This window comes from Pimephales promelas, chromosome 1 (genome assembly GCF_988280905.1).
Source record: "Pimephales promelas chromosome 1, fPimPro1.hap1.1, whole genome shotgun sequence".
Lineage (NCBI taxonomy): Eukaryota > Metazoa > Chordata > Actinopteri > Cypriniformes > Leuciscidae > Pimephales > Pimephales promelas.
The window spans coordinates 5,786,628-5,814,386 of record NC_142769.1 but is presented as its reverse complement, the minus strand read 5'-3'; the positions used below and the strand labels follow the sequence as shown (position 1 = coordinate 5,814,386).

The window sequence follows — 27,759 nt, the reverse complement described above, 5'->3', positions numbered from 1 at the left end:
GTTTCCGCAGTAGATTCAATTTTGATATTTTTAGGTCAAACCGTTCTTGTCTGTCAGTCATATAATGGAGGTCTATGGTCACCACCTCAAAGAGCATGCACAGAGAAGTCCCAATTAAACATGATTTAGGCCATCAATGTGTACTTACATTTACAAGTCATTAAATCATGTTTAACTTGGACTTCTCTGTGCATGCTCTTTGAGGTGGTGACCATAGAGCTCCATTATATGACTGAGATACAAGAACGGTTTGACCTAAAATTTTCAAAGTGCGAAAACAAAGACACCTACATCTTGGATGCCCTTGAGGTAAGCTAAAACATACCAAAAATGAATTTCAAAGTGAACTATCCTTTTAAAGAAGTGGAAAAAAATCAAAATATATCCCAGGACAAAAAGTCACCCTGACTCCAAGACTGAAACACCTGTCTTTGAGTATGCTGAGCAGAGGCCATTGCAGGATCCCAGCACGTGGATCAGATATGGGCAGGATTTATGCTGACCATGACTGCTGCCAGAACACTTGGTCAGCTGAACTCCTTTTCTTGACCTGTAGGGCTTCATTAGAGCAACTCTCCAGCTCCAGTTGTGCTGGTCCCTTTCAGACTTTGTAATGTAGGTAATCATTACATCTGTCAGCAAGCGGTGTGGGTATTTCAGCATCGAATCAAATATTATTTCTCCGAATTGGTTTGTTTAGTGAGGTAAGGTAAATGAAGCATAGATTTGAGTGTGTTGATTTGGTGCGTCGTGTGTGTCGGGTGAGCAACCGAATTGTGAGAGTTTGTGTTCTGGCTGAGGACGTGATTGTGTTTTGATGAGGTCTCTGTGCCGCGTCCTGCTCTTCTCTTGTTGAGATGCTCGGCACCATGCGTCCCCTTCACTTTCCCAATTTGACCGCTGATGGGATCTTATATGGAGTGAGGGAGAGTTTGAATTGCCCGCAATATACATAATGACCTCATTTCTCTTTTCCATCCATTTCTCCTCACCTCACTTTACCTCTCTGTTTTTACCTCTTCTACCTTTCATTTACCTTGAGTTGGAATATCTCACTCAACCAATTGATGTGTTTGTTTTTAATACGAAGATACATGGCATACAAAATGCATGTTTAAATACATGTGTTTATATATATATATATATAAACGTTTCAATAGAAATGACATTAAAATATATTTTAGTTTACCATAAATGCTTGTCAGTACATTCATAGACAACATAAATATATATGAAATTACATATAATTACTTATGTGGGTTGAAAAACACTCAACTTCAGCTAACTGTATTGCATAAATGAAAACTATAATATTTTTGGCATTCATAAATCAATTAACTTGAAATGAATGGCTGAAAACATTACATTCACTTTGCACTTAAAGGAGTAGTAAACCTTTGCTGATAATTTACTCTCCCCAATGTCACCCAAGATGTCATTGTCATTCTTTCTTCAGTCGAAAAGAAATTAAGGTTTTTGATAAAAACATTCCAGGATTTTTCTCCATATAATGGACTTCAATGGGAACCAAACGGTTCAAGGTCCAAAAGACAGTTTCAGTGCAAACTGCAAACTGTTCAAAGGGCTTTAAACGATTCAAGATGATGAATAAGGGTCTTATCAAGCAAAAATGAACGAATCGTGTCATTTGGTTGATTCAACGAAAGTAATGAACGAATTGATTAGGAAAAAGATTTGTTCATTTTGATGAACGAGTTCGAACAGGAGAGTCACGAGCATCACAGAACAGAGCAAGGCGACCATTTGAGCTCATAAAACTTAAACTTTGTTATTTTTTTTTTAAAATGAGCGATCATTTCACTTCCCTTATTCATTGTTTAAAGCCCTTTGAACAGTTTGCACTGAAACTGTCTTTTGGACCTTGAACCATTTGGTTCCCATTGACGTCCATTATATGAAGAAAAATCCTGGAATGTTTTCATCAAAAACCTTAATTTCTTTTCGACTGAAGAAAGAAAAACGTGGACATCTTGGATAACATGGGGTTGAGTAAATTATCAGCAAAAGTTTTTTTTAAAAGTGAAAAATGTTCTTTTGAAGTGTAGTATTTACATAAGTGCTCTTTTTAAGAGTAGACCTATGCCTACACTTTTCTGCAAAGGTAGGCTTGACAACTTCATTGAAATGTTGGTTCTATGTTATTCCCTCCTTCAGATCTTCATCCAAGTACAGTATCTAGTGGCAAATTATGTGAAAGTATAATATTAAAAGCAATACGCTAAAGTCTATGATATACTGTAGTGGCATTTGGTTCTTGCTGTGGGATGATTCTGACAAACAGGCCTGTAGGCACCGGCCATACTTTCTGCTCCAGCTCATCACATCCAGAGCCAGAGTGGGGAATATTCATTCACATCTCCATCTATACATCATCTTCAGCAGCACTCTTTAAATTTGTATTTACTCCCTTCTATTTTTTATGAGATTTGTCCACGGACACTGACCACCTATGGCATTACCACAGTCTATTGTTCCCTTAATACAAACGTGTTCAGCATTTGCCTCTGTGTATTTGGATAAACTGCTTTTTTTGCCCCCTCTCCCTCTGAGCAAACCAATCCTGTTTTATTATTCATCAAGCAGACACTGTTCCGAATCTCCCTGCAGCAAAATGGAGGTGCGGTCGTGGCAGAGGAGGAAGGCATGAGACGGATAGTCACATGGACACGGCCGCTCCTCCAATTCCCATGTGAGTTGATGCTGGGTGACAATGGAATTCATTTCCTAAGAGCTGCCAGGTTTGCGTGTGTATGTGTGTGTATGCGCATCAGACGAGGCTGTTGTAATGAGCTCTGGCAGCAGCCTGCTTTAATATTAAAGGCGCACATACATTTTTTTTCCCCACCTTTAGTGGGCTTCAGTGAACGGTTTACAGCTAGAAAAGGAGAGGCTGCAGTCTTGCCAAATTTAGCCATGCAGATTACGGCTTCCTTCCTCTCCATAGATCACTGAGTTCAGGATAGACCTCTTTCAGGATAACGTTTTTTTATACCAGGAGACAGCTATCCGTCAGCATTCCCATTCATCTCATTTGAAGTTGCTTGCTGTCCTTTTCTTATTAATATTGTTATTTAGAGCTGTCAAAATTAACATGGTAAATTTGCGATTAATTTTATTATTTTAAAGCGTTAAATTCCATCATTCATTCAAGTCCTTTTAAAACATTCAAGCGCAATAAAACTCAAAGGTGAACTCAAATATATATATTGGGTCAATTTCTGAGAAGTGGCTCTCTGTGTTCGCTGACCCAAAACAGCACACAGAAAGCCGCTCCAGACAGCGTTCAGAGTTTTCGGTCACGCGTGAACGGACATAAAACACACACAATTATGTCGAATTGCCTGATATTGGTAAGTATCCTTGTAAGCACAGTCTTAAACGAGTTCAAACGTCTTAAATGGCTGTAAAAAGTAGAGAACATCAGATGCATGTCAGGTCTTAAAGCAACAGCAGCCTAATATACCTGCTGCTGTCTGTCATTAATGTTAATCAAACAAAAGATAAAGATAAAATCACTCACTGCTCTTGGCTGAATCACTTTTGTATCTTTAATAAGGATAAATCCATATATTTTGGCAAAGCAGGTAAAAAAATCATTAACGATAATGTTGAATGGCTATAATTATTAAAGGATAATTCCGGTATTTAACACCTTGAGTCTATTTTGTAGTTTGTTTTGAATGAAATGGTGGTGGACTTAGAAATTTTTAAAATGTCTCGACTTTTTGACTATTTTAGAATCACCTGTGACAGCTTTAGACTGGGTGTCTATCATGGGGATGCACAAACGTTGTCCATAAAACAACCCTTAACGTTAATTTTCAAAACTGTGCAACTCACCGAGTGGTTGGTGGTGTTCGTTGATGTTCCGAAACAAGTAGCGTAGAGAAATACTGTTTCTGTCGTGTTTTATTTGTCATTTTTTTAAATCGCATTGATGTCTGCTGGAGGACTCAGTGCTCGTTGATATTACTGCGCTAGCTACCGGGAACGGAAAGGGGTCTGTTTACATTTGGTTGTAGTCTTTTCGCTCGGTTCTCCTTCTTGCCGTATTCGACTGTGTCTGTGACTTTTTTTACGGTGCGCTAGACACCGTGTTCTGTACAGCGTCCTGGTTGTCGCCATCAAGTGGTCGGGAGTGTGCTAACCAGTGTTGTAGTACTCAAGACTCGGACTCGTCTCGGACTCGGTCTCGAGACCATATTTTAACGGTCTTGGTCTTGTCATGGACTCGTGTCCATTTGGACTCGGAATTGACTCGTACTCGAACATTTTTTTTTTAGGACTCGGAATTATTCCCGAGTCCACTCGAGTTCACTTAAAAATATTTTTCATGATTATTAATGTATGCTAATAAAATATTTCTTTAAATTGATTGACACGCCCAGTGATTGGTGATTTTCTAGTGCGCAACTGCGCATGACAAATTGTAATAAAATAACTTTTAACACCACCTACTATGTGGCCTTTTTACCCTAAACTGATCATATTTTTTAAACTCTAAGTAAATTCAGTAAAAAAAAAAAAAAAAAGGATTTCTCTAAGTAAATAAAAGTAAATTAGGTAATCAACCCTCACTGGTCTCGGTTTCGACTCGGACTCGACCGTCTCTGGTCTCGGACTCGACTCGGACTCGAGTGAGGTGGTCTCGACTACAACACTGGTGCTAATGCTTCAGACTCAAATATCGAGCGGAAGTTTATACGCGGTTGTGAGGTATCTGAAAAAAATAGTTCCACCATAGCAAACAACACGGATTGAAAGCATACATTACGCCGATATTTTTTTTTTTAATCATCAACGAACACCACCAACCACTCGGTGAGTTGCACAGTTTTGAAAATTAACTTTAAGGGTTGTTTTATGGACACGTTTGTGCATGCCCATAGACACCCAGTCTAAAGCTGTCACAGGCGATTCTAAAATAGTCAAAAAGTCGAGACAGGACCCATTGTCAAAATTTCTAAGTCCACCACTCTATTTCATTCAAAACAAACTACAAAATAGACTCAAGGTGTTAAATACCGGAATTATCCTTTAATATCATCCCCAGAAACTGAGAAAAATCCATTTACATCAATGGCAGTATTGATATCGGCGAAACTGGCTTTCATTCATAGTAGCCTGCTCATGTTTTTTTGTCAAAAACCTTTCTTGTTGTCAGCAGGCGGTTATAAATGCTCCTAAATGCAAGTCATGAGCAACCCAAACTCATGTGGAATAGCAGATCATGAGCTGCTTGCGGCTAAAACAGTGTCGCGCTTCACTCTAAAACACAAAGCGCACAACTGGATATTTATTTAATTTAATTGTAGCCTTTGTAGATTTGATAAATGCATTGAGCCATATCACGGTATAGGTTTTATTTTCATAAATTGCTTTTTTAACATTATCTGTCCACTGGAAATTTAGTGTCAGCAGAAGAATCGACACCAATGTACCTCATAATGACTATTTTCATTCAGTCCAAGCCCATAACAACTCACTTATGACCATCAGTCCAATACTTTAGGGTCACATCCCCAAGGACTTCCTCCGTCCTAATGATGTTAAACATGGTCCATTATTCATAATGGTGTGCCAGGACACATAAATGGGGCGGGCAGAGGATTTGGTCCACTTGTCCGGTCCAGAAAGGGGCTGTAAAGGGGGCTCGCCGTGGGCAGGAGGTGTGACCACATGTCGGAGTGAAACTGTGAAGGCTGATGGAAGCTTTCTGAAAGTCATTGGTGGGAGGGGAAGGTCAGTAGGAGCGAGGAGGTGTGAAAGTGGAATAATGAAGTTGTGCTGTACTGAGTTAGAGGGTCACAGTTCGGCATAAATAACCTCGCTGGCTAAATTGGATTTATTTGCCATTCAAAGGGCCACATAATCTTTCACACAAATGATCCACTTTTTTGGATAGATGGAAGTTTGTGCCATCAGAGTGTGAAGAGAGTTTTCGACAGGATGCTTTCTCTTCCTCCTGCCAGGGGTAATCAGTGTGTGAGAATGGTCTTGTGGTGAAGATTCCCTGTGTCATTATGGCTGCCAGTTTATCCAAAGCCACCACAGCTGCTCTGCGCTGATTTCACATGCATTCTGTGGGGAATTACTATTGCACACAATCATCACATTGGATTAAAAGTTGTTGTGATTTTTAAGTACTCAACTCCTTTGCCAAAATCAATAGAGTAAGTCAATAGCCAACCGTACTCTTGCCACTTTGCGGTTTTGCTAAGCGTGGCCGACTCACTTTACTATAGCACCTGCGCTACAGTCGTGTGTCAGACTAATCCTGGAAAACTACAACACAGCTCTTTAATCTCACATCTTTCTTTATCCATTCAAGGTCTTTCCATTTTGATTATCTGTAAGCAGACCTACCACACAAAAGCCTGAAACATGCAAATGAACATGGTATGGGAAGGTATATGAATGCTAACGCTTCTACAGTACATGCCAATGTTTTATTCTTAAATGTGCCTGCAATTTCTGTAAGGAGAGCTAAAACGGACAAACTATATTTTGCTCGACTGCTGTCAAGGCGAAACATTTGAAGAGACTCTGGCTAAGCAAGTTGGACATGAAAGCACATTTGAACACACTTGCAATGTGTAGCCCAAGCATTTGCCTTTACATACTGGCAATAAGCTAACAGGGCCACCTCACTAGACCTTGTCTTCAAATGACTTCCATTCAAACACATGCGAGCATGGGAGAGCGAAGATACGGAGACGCCAAAATTTGGTTTACTTTTTTTAGGAACACCATACTAATACTGTGTTTGACCCCCTTTCGCCTTCAGAACTGCCTTAATACTACGTGACATTGATTCAACAAGGCATTCTTTAGAAATGTTGGCCAATATTGATAGGATAGCATCTTGCAGTTGATGGAGATTTGTGGGATGCACATCCAGGGCACGAAGCTCCCGTTCCACCACATCCCAAAGATGCTCTATTGGGTTGAGATCTGGTGACTGTGGGGGCCATTTTAGTACAGTGAACTCATTGTTGTGTTCAAGAAACCAATTTGAAATGATTCGAGCTTTGTGACATGGTGCATTATCCTGCTGGAAGTAGCCATCAGAGAATGGGTACATGGTGGCCATAAAGGGATGGACATGCTCAGAAACAATGCTCAGGTAGGGTGTGGTATTTAAACAATGCCCAACTTGCACTAAGTGGCCTAAAGTGTGCCAAGAAAACAAACCAAACATACCACCATTACACCACCACCACCAGCCTGCACAGTGGTAACAAGGCATGATGGATCCATGTTCTCATTCTGTTTACGCCAAATTCTGCCTCTACCATCTGAATGTCTCAACAGAAATCGAGACTCATCAGACCAGGCAACATTTTTCAAGTCTTCAACTGTCCAATTTTGGTGAGCTCTTGCAAATTGTAGCCTCTTTTTCCTATTTGTATTGGAGATGAGTGGTACCCGGTGGGGTCTTCTGCTGTTGTAGCCCATCCGCCTCAAGGTTGTGCGTGTTGTGGCTTCACAAATGCTTTGCTGCATACCTCGGTTGTAACGAGTGGTTATTTCAGTCAAAGTTTCTCATTATCAGCTTGAATCAGTCGGCCCATTCTCATCTGACCTCTAGCATCAACAAGGCATTTACACTTATTGGACAACACTTAGACAACACTTAACACTTAGGCAGTGTTAAAACATATTGTTTTATTTTATGTATTTATATATATTTTTATTATATATATATAATTAATGTTTTTTATCCAATAAAGTAAAATTGTTAATTGTAGAACTGTTTTGTTTCATACGATTAATCAAAGAAACAATCACCAGCATAATCAATAAATAATCGTCAGTTTCAGCCCTATTATCTTATTTCCTTTTCCTTTACTGTCTGACCTCTTCAACTTGTGAAGGGCAAGTGAGAACCTTCTTTTCTCAGGCTAGAAAAAAATTATATATTTTTCTAGACATCTTTACACAGATTTCTGATTCTAGATCCAAGCAGACTTCCTTTTTCGTGATGGGCTGAGTGCTATTGTTAATTGAGCATTGCTAATATCAAAGTGTCAAGGATGCACAAACATTCTCAGCTGAAGCCAGTCCACCAATGGGCTCTTGAGAATTATTTTTAGCTCATTCGATCTACCCATAGACAGATGCAACTTTTTCTCATTTGTGTAGGTGGCGGCGATAAAATGAATGTTTGGCCCAATGTCAGGAGTGAGAATAACCACACAATGTGATACTCAGCAAACAGAGTTAATGGTGAGTGCTCAGTGGAGCGAGCAGAGCGAGTGGGTGGCAGGTTTACAGAATGGAAAACTGATTAGATGACTTTTCGCTCGCATTTTTGAAGGTGAATGCCTAAAGAAATGGGCAAAGTCTCCAACTTCTGTCAAATTCTGGTGGCAGAGTAGAGGAAAGGTGGACCTATTTAAGGTTGCAGCTTTGAAAATGCTGTTCATGTTCCTCCTTTCTTATTTTCTCTCTCATTTTCTCTGTTACTGTCTCAGCTGTTCACACACACATAGATACGCCCATGTCGAGGGATGAAATAAGCTGCTGTGCGCTGTAAGACAGGTGTCAGCGTGTCCTCTTCGGCAACCATAAAAGTTAATTAAAGAAGAGGAAGGTTTATTGTGCTCCGGCACAGATGCAGGACTGCTGCTTAATAACAGCCTGTCCTGGATCCGCTGTCAAGACAAGCAGCACAGCTGAATAATACACCACTGTCTGTTATTTGCTGCTCTTCAAAAAAAGAAAAGAAAAGAAAAGAAAAACAACCTTATAACGTGAGATATTATTATTTATAACCTGTGAAAATATCTGTGAATAAAGTGACCAAAATAGACATTATGAGGTTATTGACAAACTTGACAGCAACTCCGCACTACGCACAAAACACACATGATACATGAGTCAAAATTTATTTTCAATACAGTTTGAATTTAGCATGTTGCAAAGCAAAGTTTTTAGTTAGTACCCTTTGATTAAATTTGTTTCAATTTTTTTATGAAAATTTTTACATATATTATTGCCATTACGTTCCCCTCGCTACTATCTTTTTGCTTGTGACCGTTAATTCTGGGATTGCCTACCCTGTCACGAGGTGGCTGTAAAAATATCTCACAAAGAACTCACGAAAATATTATTTGATACAATTTATCCATAGAATACAGTGCAGAATCACTGGAGAAACACAACCATTGCACGGTAACAACACGGAGCAAAGAACTGAATAAACTGAGGGCTAATATGCGCACAGAGATTAAAGTAACAAGGAACACCTGCATAACTTAATCAATGACCATGGGGACAAACTAGCAAGGGAAATGAAACCAAAACTGACTATACATGTTACATTACGCCTGAAAGGTTCATCCTCGCACCGTAACAGTCCAACTGAGAATGGAGGGTGAGGGCTCTGGAGGAGGATGCAGAGCAGATGACAAACGGAGAGACCAGGGGGGCAAAGATGGCAGGATGGGCCAGGGTGGAGACGGGAGCATGAGGAGTCCGGCTGAAACCCAGAGTGCAGCCAGGAAGGAGGCCCATGGCGATGTTGAGGGAGGGAGGAGCCATGGAGGAGAAGCCCTCAATGATACCATGGGGATGGACAATGGAACAGAGCCAAAGGTGGTGGAGCCCTCCACGCCTGGAGCCTTAAGTCTGATGGTCCCAGTTGGAGCCGAGGGATGGAGGAGGCAAGGAGGTCAAAGAGGAGTCAGGGAGACGGACCGAGGTGAAGTGACGGAAACAGTGGCTGGAGGCAGAACCAGGGGTCTTCTTGATTTGGCGGAGCTGGAGAGCTAGGCAGATCCACACAGAGATAAATCAAGGGGTTGAAGGAAACCAGCGGAGGCGGAGCTGAGGAATTGGCTGATTTTGAATGAGGAGGTGGGAGAGGGAGGCTGGGATGGAAATCTCGTGAATACAGGAGACTCTGAGCTGGACTCGACCAGCGAGGGCACAAGTGAGTCCATGCTGGGCAGGACTAGCGGGGACACAGGAAAGTTCATGCTTGGTGGGACCAGCTGGGGCGGGAGAAACTTCCAACAACCAAATTTCCTCATCCAAATTCTCAAAATAGTTATGCATGTACTGGTGAATAATGGATCTGATTTCACCATCTGTGCCGCGGAAGACACCAGCCCCACTCCGGATTGAGAGCACAGTCAGCAATCACCCTCTGCATGGAGCGTATACCAGTGCCCACCGTAGATGGAGGCTTGAGCCAATCTCTGGAGCCTGAAACTTGAGAAACGTCTTACCAGGTTTGTGAGCTGGCAACACCATGTAACGCCATGTGAGTACTCATGGAGTTCAAGAAGATGGAAACGAGCCGTCTGACCGGGCGATACCATGTAACGCCTTGTGAGTACTTGTGGAGTTCGAGGAGATGGAAAGGAGCCGTCTGACCAGGTGCATGAGCTGGCAACACCATGTAACGCCTTGTGAGTACTCATGGAGTTCGAGGAGATGGAAAGGAGCCGTCTGACCTGGTGCATGAGCTGGCAGCACCATGTGACGCTTTGTAAGTACTCATGGAGTTCGAGGAGATGGAAAGGAGCTGTCTGACCAGGTGCATGAGCTGGCAACACCATGTAACGCCATGTGAGTACTCATGGAGTTCGAGGAGATGGAAAGGAGCTGTCTGACCAGGTGCATGAGCTGGCAACACCATGTGACGCTTTGTAAGTACTCATGGAGTTCGAGGAGATGGAAAGGAGCTGTCTGACCTGGTGCATGAGCTGGCAACACCATGTGACGCTTTGTAAGTACTCATGGAGTTCGAGGAGATGGAAAGGAGCTGTCTGACCAGGTGCATGAGCTGGCAACACCATGTAACGCCATGTGAGTACTCATGGAGTTCGAGGAGATGGAAAGGAGCCGTCTGACCTGGTGCATGAGCTGGCAACACCATGTGACGCTTTGTAAGTACTCATGGAGTTCGAGGAGATGGAAAGGAGCTGTCTGACCAGGTGCATGAGCTGGCAACACCATGTAACGCCATGTGAGTACTCATGGAGTTCGAGGAGATGGAAAGGAGCCGTCTGACCTGGTGCATGAGCTGGCAACACCATGTAACGCCTTGTGAGTACTCATGGAGTTCGAGGAGATGGAAAGGAGCTGTCTGACCAGGTGCATGAGCTGGCAACACCATGTGACGCTTTGTAAGTACTCATGGAGTTCGAGGAGATGGAAAGGAGCCCCACCCACACTGCAGCCACAGAGTGCAATGTTTAAATATTTAGAATTGGAAGTTTCTATTTTTCTTCCATCCCCAATGTTCCCAGCCAGTTTAAAGTCACCTGTCCCCCTGCTGGTTCCTCAGTCCTCGGGCACCCTCACTTCACCTCAAACTCTCATCGTTGCGTATCCCCCTCGGCCTCCAGGTCCCATCAGCGCCCAGGCCTTCACTACCATTGGCTTTGTCTCCGTCAGTTGACTTTCGCCCTTGACTCCCCCTTGCTCCTCCCACCCTCCACTCCTCCATGGACTGTTCTGCCTGCCCCTGTTTGGCTACTTGCCTCTCCAGCTTTACGTCCTCCACCTGAGCCCTTAATTTTTTAATATATATATATATATATATATATATATATGTATAGGGTTGCATAACTCCTTTTTTAAACTCCTTTTTCAGTGACCAAATAGATCAGAGTAAAAAGTCTTTGCATTGACTTGTACGTCTGACTGTTACTGTACTTCATTTTATTTTTGATTCTAAACTGTTTTAATTATTCTGATTTCTTTTGAATATTTTAATTTCTTCTATGTAAAAGCACTTTGAATTGCCATTGTGTATAAACTTGCCTTGCCTTGCCTAAAGGGGACTGTTGTATGACAATTACTATTGTCATACAACTGCACTGTAAAATGAAAAAAATATATTTAATATACTTACTGTATATATATAATATTAATTATTTTACTCTACATTAAAGTAAAACTACATTACCAGTGTCTTAATTTCTCCTGCAAGAGTTAAACTTTTATTTAAAGTTAAAGTTATGGTTAAAGCTTTTATTTAATCGGAAAATTTGTTGGATGTTGGAAATTGTCTGAATGTGAAAATACAGTAACTGGTGCATGTAGCGTTCCCAGATGCAGCAAAACAGACTGTATACGTATTTAATTTAATTACAGTGTTTTGCGATTTGATAAGCGTCTTAAAGCCATATTAAAACAAAAGATATCTGTTATGTTATTATGAGAAGTCTAAAATACTTTCAGCTTATTGTGAAACAGTGGCAGGTCAGATTAGACTGTGGTTGGTTTCCAGCGTATAGGTAATTAATGGGAAACACTGAACTTGGATGTACTACTCACTACAATAAGGACAATACTTAAAGTAACAAACTGTTATGGATTTACTGACAGATAACTGGAGAATTAAAAGTGAAATAACCTCAGATATATTTTTCAGCAAATGCTTAAAGATCTCACAAAGTCTCTAATATTTTTAAGAGAAATCTGAATTCATTGCAGATTTTTAGGGGGTCTGAAATGAAAGCATGAAATGCATGAAAGAGTGGATGTCATCCCATTTTGCTTTATGTCCAGATTCAGTTTTAATTAGCAGGGCTCAGCTGCAATGTGCTGCAGTGGATGTGAGTGAGAGAAACAAAGAAAAGATAAAGCAAGTGAGCGAGAGAGAAGGAGGGAGGGAGGGAGGGAGGATGAGGGTAACAGTCCAGCAGTAAAGGATGCATTAAGCAATTAAAGTTAGGGAGCGCAAGAATGAAGTGAAGCGATGATTTCTTTTTCAGTAATTGCCTGGTGATCACAAGGGAGTCAGGCATAGGGAAGAAGGCAGAAATATACTGTGCATCAGCATTTTATATTGACAGTCTTTAATACACACACACAAATACGGCCCTTTTTTTCTCCTAGTCACACAGAAACCGCCTTTCTTTCTGTGTGCCTTCATATACTCATGCTAATAAGTGTTATGTGCCAACCTATGTGAATGAACACACGAACATTCCTTATGCATGCATTTGACATTGTCTAATTATGTATGTATAAATATTTGATGAAGAACACATGCATTCTCAGTTTACTGTATTAGTCAGTGTGAATGGTGGGATTATATGATCAGCGCTCAGACTGGCTCATCTATGATTTATCTGGAGCTCGGCTTGCTTTCCTGCCTGCTTTCAAAGCATTTGTCTCGCCTGTCTGCGCCAGATAAGATAGAGGAAATTCTCCAGTCAGGATGCAACAAGAAGAGAGCGGAAGAATAGGAGAGATGGAGAGAAAGGGGCCAGAGGAGAAGTGTAACCTTTTGTTTGTCGCTGGTATGAATAGTGCAGCAGGGCACAGGGCTGTGATTAATGCTAATGTATGCAGTTCGGTGCGGGAAAGGCCTCCTGGACACTGATTACCTATAGTGGAAGTGTGGAAGGGGAGAGAGGGAGGGAGGGCGGCCTGGCTGGCCATCTTATTTCGGTTAATACGTCGCAGCATGCAACACACAAAGCATTGAAGAGGCAGGAGATAATCAAGAGCCCGGCCCATGGGGACATGCCAGAGATTGGACTGCACAAAGAGCAACGGCAAACTAAAGCCAGATGGAACACAATTTATTCCTTTATTATTATTTATCCCCACTGAAGTATTGAGGAAAAATATGAATTAAAGGGGTATCGAACTGGCTTTTTAAAGTTTACTATATTGTTGTCTGAGGTCAACTTATGACGTTCGCTTGGTTTTTGCATTCAAAAACATCAAAATGAATAAGTAATAAGCTATTTTCTACCCTACTTTTGAGCCTAGCTGAAAAACGCTCGGTTTTTATGGGCGTCTCGCACTGAAGACTTGGAAGTTTTGCATATTATAATGAGTTTCAACTCGCCCGTCGATGCACTTAAGGGAAATTGTTCTGAAAACGTCCAATGTTGTAAAATGGCAACCGGAATGATTCGCCCATACAAGTTTGACCCAGAGTCCGTGTGTTGCACCATTCCTGTCGGATCCAATATAGACGGCTGTGCACTGGATTCTGCAAATCCAGTCTTGTTTACAAAACAATCCTCCGTGAAATGAAGCGAACAGACGGACGATGTTTTACCTCATCAGCTAGAACGTCATTAAAAATAAAGTTTATCCATGCAGTCCTATTGGAATCCAGAGGAAGCTTATGCAGCGACTGTCTTCTTCCACAACCAGGCACTGCACAATATTCTGTATTGCTCGGTTGATCGATCCGGTTTGTCATCACGAGGTAGGCATCTCTGTTATTTAGCTATGCGTGTAATGCGTGAATCGGTGGGCGGGACTAAACCAGCCGTGTTGAAGTAGGCGTTGATCTTCTTCTGCGGGGGTGGTGTTTTATCCTCTTTGACGTCATAGTTCCCCACTTTGAAAAACGAGTCGTTTGCTGAGGCTGGTGTCAATAAATGCTTTTATTGGACTAACAAGGACGTTTTCAGTTCTGAAACTTACAGGATATTCTTAAAATATGATGACCTCTTAGATGTCAAAAGCTCAAGAAAAACTTGATTTCTCAATCCATCATCCCTTTAGGTGTTAAATAATTAATTTATCCAGTTTTACACTGAAAGTAATGTATAGATGTGTTTAAACATTTGGATCACATTGCCAACATAATGCAATTTGAAATTAAATTTTGTTGCAATCAACAATGTTTTCTCAATTTTCTCAGACACGTCTGCCTGCGGAAGTTTTAGTTGTGGAGTTATAAGTACACACACACACACACACACACACATATATATATATATATGTATACTATATAACTTTTACTAATTAATTACTTTTAAATACTTTTAAACTACAACTTTTATTACTTAATTTTTTAGTAAGTAGTACGTAGTTTACTTAAGGCCATTGCACACTGAGTCCGAAATTCGCGTCCAAATTTTCCGCACATTAAAAAATAAATACGACCTCACGTTATGTCAATCACGCTTGCACACTGCCTCCGAAACTTTCGTCTGTCATAAAAAAAAATCGAATCGGGTTCGATTTTCTGCGTTTTTCGCATTCGTAGCAAGCAGTTTGAATGGAGTTTAAATGTTTTTTTGAAAATTCAGAGCCACCGAATCACGAATACGAAAAAACGCATACGAAAATGTCGGACTCGGTGTGCAATGGCCTTTTATTTGTGTTCAAAATTTAGCAATCCAAGATGCGATCCACGAACATGCTGAATTATTTTATTTTTTTTTACACATTTTATGATTTTATTTGTATTTCAGGTTTATTTTAACTGTTGCAAAGTAGAGGGGCACCACTTTTCACTGCAAATGTAGAATGACCCATATAACTGAAAGCTCACTTTCTTTTCTATGATACTACTGCCACCCACGCCAAAGGATATCAATAAAAAGTCCAAGATCACTGTTGAGCCAGTTATTTATGAAGACGAATTAGAGTTAATGAAACAGCACAATCATAAAAAGAAAATAGGTCCTGACCTCAAAGGCTATCAATCATATAATTCTAGGGCACAGTTGATTGGTTCCTGCTGTTTCAGTATCCAATGAGCTTGCGTGCTCAACCTTCAAATATGTGGTTAGCATTTGCCTTAGCAGTGCAGCGCGCTGTCAGAAAGCCACCACCCTCCCCAGTTCCACCTGTACAGATCTGCTACGGGAAATTCATGTACACACGTCGTGTATGTACTGGCTTTCCAGCAGCAATGTACAGTAGCAGATCTATTCCGCCATGACCAAATATATCAAAATTGTCATACCCATTACCATGCCAATCACTCAGAGAGTTGTCGTGACAGAATAAGATTTCAAAGGCAAACTTTATGTAAGCATATTGTAACTTGGTCAATTCACAGCCTTTAATGCGAACACTACAACATGTCACTGTGTTTCTGTATTTAAAACAAACAAATGCAGCTTTATTGAATTACGTTGAAGGACATGGAGTATTTACTGCTGATTATCTTTCATGAAATGATGCTCAGAATTAGAATTAGGCTAATTTGATTTATTACTGCTCTGAGAAATGCCAGACCGCTCTGACTGTTTGAGATGCTTGTCAGGGGTCAAACGGAGCAATGAGCGGGATTAAACTGCTCATCTGAAAAGTTCAGTAGATTAAATATACAGGTTTAAGGTTGGTCCAGAGCAGAAGACCTTTAGATATACCCAAAGAATGAGTTCAATATGCAAAGAAACCGCCACATTTCTCAGTGCATACGTAGGAGGCCATTTTGCACTACTTTTCCTTTGGCTCTTGTACTGCTAAGCCTGAAAGTGCTTTTTCAGATGATTCAGATCTCAGCTTCAGGTGATTCAGAAGTGAACATCTGCCCTGAACCTTCATATGCAGTAAATAGTTCACTTTATATTTAAAGGGACACTCCACCCATTTGCATTAAGATTTCCATTGTTAGGAATCCAGTCATACTATTGAATGGTCGTGCAACACTGTCTCATTTTCCCCTGAGACGAGAGAAATCCGCCATTTACCTTTTTCACTTCCTCCTACAATGACCCAAAAATCGTCATTTTACGTCATTGGAGGAGGAAGTGTAAGAGGGGGGGATTTCTGTAAAGACTATAAGGACTAGATCTCGCCCTTTCAAACCCACCCATAGGGGGTTGGACCTAATGCGCTAACAGACCAATCACAGATCAGTGCCAGTGCGTTGGATTTCACCGGCAGAAACTTTTTGAAAATATGGACGAAAGTACTGAATTTCGCAGACGGATGCATTATGGATAGGGTTGGGTACTGAAACGCGGTGCCAGTAGGAAACCGGTTCGACGTAAACAGTAATAACCAGACCGAATAAGAACGAAAATTTCGGTGCCTGAGTCTCTGTGTTATGAGGCGCACACACGCAAAGTCTCTCACTCTCTCTCTCTCCCTCGTGCGCGCACTATATGGTTTGGATCACAGTCTGATCTGTCTCGCACGCCCGCTCTTGCTCACTCACTCTTAACTAATTTGTGGGCATCAGGGAGCCGTTATCAATATGCGGGAGACTCCCGGAACGTCTGATAGCGAGGGAATTAATGAAGATGCCGAAGACAAAACGCTACACGATTTGCGCGTAAAAGACCTAAATTACGCGTCAGAGTAAGTGTGCCGATTGCCTGAAGCCCATATAGAATCACGCCAATCCATTGGCTGATGGCGCGGGCGCCGCTTTGACGCTCTTACTGTACATCGTCATATTATATTAGCGCGCATTATCTGATTTCATTGTGGAAATGATTTCCAGGCGCTAGCGTAGAGTGGAGCTCAACTCTAGTCTACGTTGATGGGCGGAGTAGTGGGAGTGGCCTGCGGAGCTGAGCATTGCAATGAACTATGGGGATTGTTGTCTACAATCCACAAGCACTAAAAAGTCATTTTCTGCCTTTTATCGGCCAAGAAGGACCCAAATTAGAAATTTATGATACTATTTTACTACACATATGAACCACTTTCAATACATATGCATGTCTCCACTTGAATTGCATTTGAATTGCAACGTTTCCATCCATTCGGATAAACAATTTTAACATTACACTAATAAACTTGCAATGCACATTTATCATACTGTACGTAAATGAAACAGGTATACAATATTTCTGTAATAGTAGTTATAAACTAAATGTTTTTTTTTTTAAATGCACAATAACCAGGGGTGCGTTTCCCGAAAGCATCGTTAGCCAACTAGGGTCGCAAGTTCCGTCGTTACCAATAGAGTTCAATGGAAATTGCGACCAACTTGCAACCATAGTTGGCTAACGATGCTTTCGGGAAACGCACCCCTGGTTGATATATTTATCATCAATACATCCAATTAGTTTCAGTCTACATTTGAACTAATTGCTTGTTCCACAGCTAGCCATATTTTAACCATCTTCACTTTTTGTGATTGAATAAATGCAATTGTTTTTACAATGAGCAGATTAATGCTGATTCTAAGCTATTTTAATAAATCCATTTTAAAAATAGATTTTTTTGAGTGTCAAAATCCAACCTGTTTTATCTATGTACTGTATGACTGACACATAAATATGTCCAAAATGCTGCTGTAAGACATGAGATGCAAGCACAACAGTCAACAACGTCCATTTACCATTATGTAGAAAAACAATGGAAAAATGTGCAAAAACTTCTTAGATAATCTTTTCCACCAATAAACATGGTAATTTTACATTTCAGCCAAGTGTTTTTGAATATATTAATATAATAACTTGTTCTTATTAAGTAGAAATGATAAACTTACTCCTACACATCAAGCTCGGGGTGGTTTAGAATCTATTGATGTCTATACAAAAATGGTTTTAATGGCAAACTTTAGGAAAGGTTTTGGAAGATAGCCATATTGTGCCATGTTTTTTGGCCACATTGTGCCAATAAGGACATAATTTACACTGATCACGGGCTGTGCATTCCCATCTACAGGGAAAAGCGAGGTCATAGAAAGAAAAAAACATTCTCCTGCTGTATGGAGAAGGCCTAAGCTCTCTCTCTGCAATCAGCCTGTGTGACCTTTCCCCTCTACAGAAGAGCTCTCTGGGTCACATTAATGCATTCATTAATGCATTTCCATGAACTTATTGCAAACCAATTGGCGAATGGTGAGGAGACTGGAGACCCACACAACCCCAGAGAAAAGGGGAAAGGGAAAGAGAGTGACAGAGATAGATTGCGCTCCCCTCCCCGTTTGTGAGATGGAGCAGTAAAGTGCTGTCTGGCAGACGAAGAGCTCGTTTGGTGGAGTGTGCCACTAGGGAACGTGAGGCTGGGGCTATGAACTTAATGAAGTTTGACTAAAGTCATCAGCGTCTGAGTATCAGGATCTCAGAGACACAGAAAGCAGATGCGAAGGGGGGGAAAGCCGAAACTTTCCAAAGGAAGCGGCTCACTTAGAGGTCATTACTGTTCTACAGGATGTCCCATGTGAATGGAGAAGGGGTTACAGAGAGAGGAGGGTTGTGGGGTTGCAACCCACCTGCTTGATCCTCCTTCCCTTTTTTATATGTGTTTTTTCTTTAGTGAGGAGAAAAGTACGGAGACATGCAGGAAAGAAATGAACAGTTCCTATGACTTATTAATACACCAGCAGGTTTTACTTATTGGTTCTCTCATTTTAAGTAAATTGTGTGCATGATATAATGATTAGTTCATAATAGTGAATAATAATTCAATTGTAAAACTATTACCAGTTGTAAAGCTGCTGCCATTTTGGTTGTTTCAGAGTTTCAAGTTTTAAGTTTTCATACGATTCCATGTTTCCAACTTACACTCAAAATGTATTTTGTTCAATGCGCTTATCAAATTGTGTTTTCAACATGATTCAAATGTATACAGCAAAAATAGGGCATGTTTGGTTGAACAAATTGGTAGTACTTTATCATAGACATATACACTAGACCTCACCTTGGCTACGGCAGTTCATTGGAACGAATGCGTCAATAGAGCCGCCATCTTGAAACAGGGGAGCCCCTCCACTTTAATGCATCAGCGTCAATGTAGTAGACACAGGTCTAACGCAAATAAAATCACCATAAATCATCATGAATGGGATTTTTCTTGTCTTTTTGGTTTGTTCCAACGGTCAGACATGTATTTATCATTGATTCCAAAAAGAAATTTTTTTTTTTTTTTTTTTAAACATTCTTCTTAGTTCAGATTTCATCCGTGAACATCATACGCTGCACAAAAGTCCGCCACCATCAATGAATTCGAAGTAAAGGCAGAGATAGCAGCCTTACCTAGCTACTTCCTATGACAAGACCCCTGTTCCAAGATGGCGGCGGTTTTGACGCATGCTTAGAACCCCAAGGTGAGGTCTAGTGTATATGTCTATGGTACTTTATAAACAAAGTCCTATTAGTTAAGAATTAGCTAATGCATTAAACAATTAGAATTCCATTTATTGCAGAATGTTTTCATCCTTGCCGAGATTAGTTAACTGTTCATTGTTAGTTTATGTTAGCTCATGTCCATAAATAATATTAATATTATTTAATTAGTTGAGCGTTGATTAGTTGGCAGTTGAGCGCGCCTAGTTTGAGCATAAATAATATTAAAAGATACAACTTTTGATTTTAATAATGTGTTAACAAATGAAACCTTATACAGTGTAAAAATGAATATGCTTTATCTAATCAATAGAATTGTGGCAACAGATTACAAGCATTATTAATAATTAAATCTAACAAATTAGAATTGAGTAATAATTAATCAAATTATTCCTAAAAAATGTTAACCATTTAAAATGAGTAAAGTTTACACCAAAAAATTTAACAAACATATCTCACTAACAGACAGACGTCAAAGATTAATTGAGAACTCTTTATTTTATAAGACACCTGATGTTAACAAGCAGAATCACTGAAGGAGAAAACCGTCATTTTAAAACAAACCTAAAACAAACACTGATCACCATAATGGTGACTTCAGTTTATGTTTTTTTTTTGGGGTTGTTGTTGTAAGTTTTACACATTTTAAATGGTTAACTTTTAAGGAATTCATTTGATAAATTATTACTCAATTCTAATTTGTTAAATTTAATTAATAATATTGCTTGTAATCTGTTGCCAAATTTTTTTGATTAGATAAAGCATATTCATTTTCACAGTGTACTGTAAAGTTTTACCGTCAAGGCTAATCAATTGAATTGTGTACTGGAACAAATTAAAATCTCAGTCAATAAAACATTTATTAAAGTAACTCAAATTAATGTCTTTCAGTAAGTACTAGCTAACAATAGAGCATGTTAGCATGCTAATTACTCTCCCAGTTCAGTTTCCCAGTTTCATGCAAAACATGAAAACTAGAAACCCACTGTCAAGTTCAGATGTCAACAAAAAATATTCATGTAGTCCCAACACAAAAGGATTAAGTTAAAGGGATAGTTCAGCCAAAAATGAAAATTAAGTCATTAATTACTCACCCCCATGATGTACGAACCCCGTAAGACTTTCGTTCATCTTCGGAACACAAATGAAGATATTTTTGATTAAATTTGAGAGGTGGATCACTGATACATAGGCTGCCTAAGGGATCGAAACTTGACGCAAGCCATTGAAGAAAATGTTTAAATATTCCATGTGACAACAGTGGCTCAAGTATACGTTTATCAAGCGACGAGAATACTTTTTGTGCGAAAAAACAAACAAAAATAACGACTTTATTCGACTATTCCTTTTCTTCCTTGTAGGCCTGAGGCGAGAGTTCAAGAGATTTCCACGACGCATGCGTTCAAGAACTGAATTTGAATTTGAAATCTTTATTTCGAACATAAAAATAAAGTATATACTGTAAAATAAAACAATGTTTAAAAAACTCAGGAAAAATCAAAACAAATGAGCCGCAAAAATATATACTGTATGTATAATTATTTACATTACTGTGTATATATATATATATATATATATATACTGTATATTGTGTGTATATATATATATATATATATATATATATATATATATACAGTACACACACACACACACACACACACACTGTAGTATAGTATATAATACAATGTCTATCCATTATATAAGCAGCAGCACCACACATATTCTACAAGAAAACTGTCATTGGCAAAAGAAAAAAAAAAAACGATAAAAGACCATACACATTCTTAACATTGCTGGGAACTGAAGCACATACCTAGAACCTTCTATGGCCATTAAAACACCATTCATAATTCTACTCACGCAAAAGGTAGTCCTCGTGTCAGTTTAGCTTGTATCACTATAGCACTTTAACAAAGCGGAAATTTGATTAAAGTCAACATTCTTACAATGTTTTAACTCAGATTCCTGGTCTAATTGTAAATGGAGAATATTCCATAAACAAATGGTCTTACTTGTAAAATGTATTTCTGCAACGTGCTACAAAAAACATTGAGCATTTTATTATGAGTCACAATATGTGCAGTCTGCACTGGGCCAAGCGCAAGATGTGTCAACATGGCTGGGAGTGTCAGACCAACTCCAGCAAGCAGCAATTAAAGACATTTTAAGATGATTTAAAGCAAAATAGCTGAATAGGCATATATACAGTCACTAATAATATGATTTAATGTTTTTTTTTCACTTTTGATCAATAGGTGGCACATTTACGAAATTGATGTGGTGTGGTCAGAGAGAGGTGACAATGACACATACAAAGTTTGCTCAATATGTCAAGGCACTGCAGAGATAAAGCCTCATAAATTTTAAGTTTCGTCTATCGACATGAAATCCAGAACATTGTGTTGGCACGGTCTGGAGATGATACGATTCGATTTTGATGAAAATCGGACAAACGATCTAGGAGAAGTTTGGAAAAGTAGGTGTTGAATGAAATCAAGATGGTGGACAGGAAGTTTGGCTGACTATGGTAACATTGGTATCTATGTCATAACCCAAAGAATCTATTAAGACCATCTATTAAGACCAGTGTCATTACAATAGGCAAATATATTCAAAAGTTATTAGTATGTTTGGACATTTTGTACCACTTTTTTACTACTAGGTGGCGCTGCCCTGAAACTCTGGGTGGGAACAGAGTGTATCAAATTTGGTGAGCACATCTCATTTCGTTTTGGAGTTATAGATATATGTATAGACACAAAAAATGACACACACCAGACTTTGTTTGCATTTTCTTGCCACTTACTATTAAAGATTTAGCATCAGCCAATGAGATTGCGGATTTGCGCCCTTTTTCTTTTATGATTGGTTGCTGATAAAAAGGAAATGACCATATTTGGATCCGACAGCATTGTACAGGAGAGAGAGAGCTTTCTAACGGTGTGTGTGATGATAGGGTACAGATCACGGAGCAGTGGGATGATTTAGAATGCCAACTTTTGATGAATTTATGAGAAATCTACAAACGCAAACAGACAAAGTGTCGTAAAATATAGACCTAAAGTGTCTTTTCACCACAAGTCGGAAAGACATGTTATTGAAGACAAATATCCCAAAATCTCAAAATTGACCCGTGAAAAAAAAAAAAAACGTTTTTGCCTGCCGTGCCTCGCCTTAACCGCTAAATCACAACGCTACACAAACCGTAAGGTGAAACCTAGCATGTTTAGACTCTGCAAGGTGACTGAAAATTGGATGTCAACAGACAACAGTTTTTTTCGACAAACTGTTCAGAAGTTATAAGCAAAAATAATAGCCATATTTTTGTATTTCGGGACCAGTAGGTGGCGCTGTGCCAAAACGCAGCATGTTGCCTCAAGTCATGCTTGTGATGAAATGTACCAAGATTGGTCTGAATGCGATAAAGCGTTGTGGAGAGACAGCCTTAAGTGCTACGTAAAATTAGTTTGTGCCGTATTCGAGTTTGACCAATCCATAACTTTTTGTCACCATGGTCTGAATATGATCTGGTTCAATTTTCATGAAAATCGGAGCTACCGTCTTGGACGAATTTAAAAAAATATTCAGGTTCGGAAACTCAGGCCCTGTTTACACGAGAACGCTTGTGTGTGAAAACGTAAAAATATTTTATCGGATGTGGCTTTCGTTTACATGGCGATGGCGTTTTTGGGGCTTAAAAACGCAAAAAAGTGAAACCAGAGTGGAAATTTTAAAAACGCTCCACCGCCGCGTTCCGGTGTAAAAGGGTAAAAACGGGTAAAAACGCAAAAGTCTGCTTGACTGTGAAGGTTGTACGCAGGCGCGGACTTGGTGTTGTTGTGTAGCAGTGCTCCACATTGCCACCTAGCCGTCTGGAGTGCATACTACATAAAATTTTTACACACTTTTGCGTCGCCATATGCACACGGATTTCCCACCCAAAACGCTTGTGTAAATGCAGAATAAAAAGTGATAACGCAACGCCACTTTTGCGTTTTCTCTTCAGAATCATTTCCGTGTAAACATTGCCTTAGCGATGAAGTTGAAGCCATGCAATTGTGGTGGTTGTTTAGTTCTTGTCGTGTAAACTTTAGCTTTTGACTTCTTGTATGTACGCTTCAAAAAGTTGTGTTAATTTATGACAATGAAAACAATGTGTAAAAATCATAAGCTTTTTTTAGTCACAGACATTTTTTTATGCAATAATCTAAAAGACAATTGAAAAATCCTATTGGGTTTTTGTCAAGGGAACCTACAAAAATACGTCATCCCTGCACCTATGGGATCATGGGTAGTCTATAGTCAAAATTCGCATTTGGTCTGGCTCCATTTTGCTATAGAAAGCCAACTTTTCACACGTAGATCATATTATGGAAGTAAAATGGGTTTGAAAGGCTATTCACATTGACTTTAACAGCGATTATTGGCATCTATTACACATAGCCACAAAATATATAGGAGAAACGCTTTTCAAACATGGTAGTTCAGGACATATTACAGAAAACGATAAACGTGTTACAGATGAAAAATAAAAATAGCTGATTTTCCCTCCTCAGTGTGTTCGCTTATGTGGCTGTTTTGTTTGTGCTATTAATATGAATGAAGTCTTCCTGATTTGTTTTTCTCCTTTCTCCTCTCATGCTTTCATTTTGTGATGCTGTTTTTCTCTGTCTGTCGTCCTGCTCGCACCCTCCCTCCCCTCTTCCATCTCTGGTGGCAGGGGGGAACTTACAATGCATTTCACGTCCAAGAGGAAGTGTGTTGCTATGGTGGTTGCTAGGGATTTAGTCTGGAGTGACGCAAAAAGTCCGAATATTTAAGGTGTCCTTCTAACACAGGGATGTTTGAAGCCGCTCGGAATGAGCAATCACCTCTGAGGGTTGCATTTTCTCGCCTCTCTCTTTCATTATCATGTCTGCCTCTCTGGAAATATCACCATTGATTTTCAAAAACACAAAATCTCGGAGAGACAACATGCTATGCAAAAGAGCATGGCTTTCTAGTAAATACCTGAACATCACTATTCTACACCATCTCTGTATGAATCTGTGGTAGGAGTAAACATCATTTTGATGATGTAATCAGAATGTCGCCATTAAGAAAAGAATCCACAACACAAGGCAGTGAAAAAAGCTGGTTCCTAATGTTCTTTCTTCCCCTTCCTAATGGAGTGTTTCTCTGGTGCAGATTGTGTGCTTTAAGGATGTTCTTGGCCACGGGTAGCGAGGAAATAATTGATTGTGTTGAAGTGGAGTTGGCCGAGGCCACACTTGTCAGGATTGAGCAGGATTGTAGACAATCAGTGTTAACTAACTGTTCTCCTGAGACATTATTGAGGAAAGGGTCAAGTCAATGCGAGCGTGTCGTCATCTTCTCCTCTCACCAGCACTTGTGAACTCTTCCGTCTTCTTTCTTGTAAAACTTTCTTGTGAATTTTCTGCTTCCACAACAAAGCATTTCTCATGAAAGACGTGTCTTCAATTGCACACTCTCTGGGAGAATAGATGTTTTTCCCTGTCTTATTGAGTTCATTCTCTTTCGTCTCCGCATCGTTAGACGTGTTTATAGTACGTCTCTTTAGTGTTTTTCTAATCAACACTAGCTCTGATGTTTCTCCCAAACTCCTTTGGAAAAGAAAAAAAAGAAAAGAAACAAATGTTGTCGATATACTGTAGGAAAAATGATTGTGGGTAGAAGCTCAGATGATTTGGTCTTGGATGAATTTGATGAGAAAATTAGTTAGAATTAGAAATGCCTGACTTTGCAATTTGGTATTTTAATATATAAAATGTTTACATGTATATATGTATGTACAGTACATTTTTTTTTTTAATGTAAGAGATAAAATAATAATACATGTGCCAAGTTGTAGAAAATGTTTTTGAAAATGATATTTAAAAACAAACTTAATGACTCTAAAAATATCATGTGGTTTTAAAAGTACTAGAATCCATATTTACATTTTTTTTTAAGTTTTAAAATATATTTTCAAGGTAAGAAGTATATTTTTTATGGAAGCGTGTAACGAGTTAATTATCTCAGAATTACAAGACAATTTTTCATGGAAAAAAAATCTGTTTGCTCTGTTTTTCTGAATTAACGAGTTAATTATCTCAGAATTACGCGATACTTTTTCATGGAAAAAAAATTGCTCTATTTTCCTGAATTTACGAGTTAATTAACTCGGAATTACAAGATCATTTTTTTTCATGAATTACTTTCATTTTTCATTTCTGAATTGATGAGTTTTTGAGATAATCAAGTCATTAATTCAGAAAAACAGAGTAAAAACTGTTTCCATGAAAAATTATCTTGTAATTCTGAGATAATTAACTCATTAATTTAGAAAAACAGCGTAAAAACTTTTTCCCATGAAAAATTATCTTGTCACTCTGATATAATTAACTTGATAATTCAGAAAAACAGAGCAAAAACTTTTTTTCCATGAAAAATTATCTTGTAATTCTGAGATAATTAACTCGTTAAATCAGAAAAAAACAGAGCAAAAACTTTTTCCATGAAAAATTCTCGTAATTCTGAGATAATTAACTCGATAATTTAGAAAAAAGAGCAAAAGCTTTTTCCCATGAAAAATTGTCTCGTAATTCTGAGATAATTAACTCGATAATTCAGAAAAACAAAGCAAAAACTTTTTCCATGACAAAATTATCTCATAATTCTGAGATAATTAACTATTAATTCAGAAAAAAACAGTATTATTTTTAAACAGTACAATACGCTTCCGTATATTTTACAATCATTAATTAATTATTTTGAAGGGATTTGCATCACATGACTTTTACAACATGAACCAACCTTACCTTCTCATAAAACCCAATCATTCTATCTAATCTTTTTATGACCTGTCCTGTTTAATGATTGTCTCAATTTACTCTCCATTTATTTCCTGTCTTGCAGAAACAATTGAGCTAATGTAGAGACATTAATGGTCATTTTTCTTTCATAGTCTCATCGGATGCATGTCTTCCTCTTTAGGCTTCCGCTGATCTCACAGCCCTCAGAGGAACAAAGCTGTTGAAGACTGAGGTACGGCCACAATTCACACAGTTTTTGACACTCAACGCTCTTAATTTTTTTGTCCTTAGACCTTGGTGCACAAAGAATTCTAATAACTCATTCATCAACTTTATAGATGCGAGTATGACAGACATCTAAAAACTTTGCGAACCTGATATGGAACCTACAATAATAGTTCACCCAAAAATGAAAAAGTATCATATTGTATGACTTTCTTTCTTCAGTGAAACACAAAATGTCTGTTTTTTTTTTTGTCCATACAACCAAAATCAATAAGGACCCTACTGCCATTAAACCAATCTTCAAAATACCCTCCTTTGTGTTATGCAGAAGAAAGAACATCATGCAGGTTTGGGGAGTAAATGATTATTTTTGGGAGAACTATCCCTTAAAGTCTCTACAGCCAATTGAAAAGACTCTACTTCTATCCCTTACAACCTTGGTTTCATGCATCTCAAATGAATGGTGTGTACCCTCAAGCACATTCATAAAGCAATGCTAAAGTCTACAACCTGGTTGGTAACCTATGATCGTCCCAAGAACCCTGATGTCTGCGAAACATGGGACCATTTCCCCAGCAGTCTGACTGTGCAATGTATTGACAGGTGAAAGACCGTTAGTGTATACATTTTACATGCACATCTGTTTAGGAGGAAGATCAATAGAAGGTTAAATGACCAGGCCCTCTTCGCCACCACAGGCCCAGTGAGAGCTAGAGGGAGTAGCCCTTCGAAATCCCCCCCCCCTCCTCCTCTTTTTCAGCCATCACACATCCTCAGCTTAGTTAGCCTGGGAAAGAGCCCCAAACCCGATCAATAACTTTGGTCTTGTCTGCCTAATTGCTCATTGGTTGACATTGGCACCCGACTATATGTAAGTGCATGTTCCTGGAGTGATTCACTCTTCCCTTCCCTCTCTCTCCACCTCCCTCTCTTTCCTCTCAAAA

The 27,759-nt window shown here is 39.2% G+C and overlaps 1 protein-coding gene across 1 annotated transcript in view; it reads left to right on the top strand.

Annotated features, from left to right (window-relative positions):
- The window catches only part of pmfbp1 (polyamine modulated factor 1 binding protein 1), a 300,111-nt gene that overhangs the window by 97,751 nt on the left and 174,601 nt on the right, over positions 1 to 27,759 (top strand). The window contains exon 4 of the mRNA XM_089119591.1: positions 26,772 to 26,822. Within this exon, the coding sequence (XP_088975717.1) occupies positions 26,772 to 26,822 (51 nt within the window). The remainder of the gene's footprint in view (positions 1 to 26,771; positions 26,823 to 27,759) is intronic.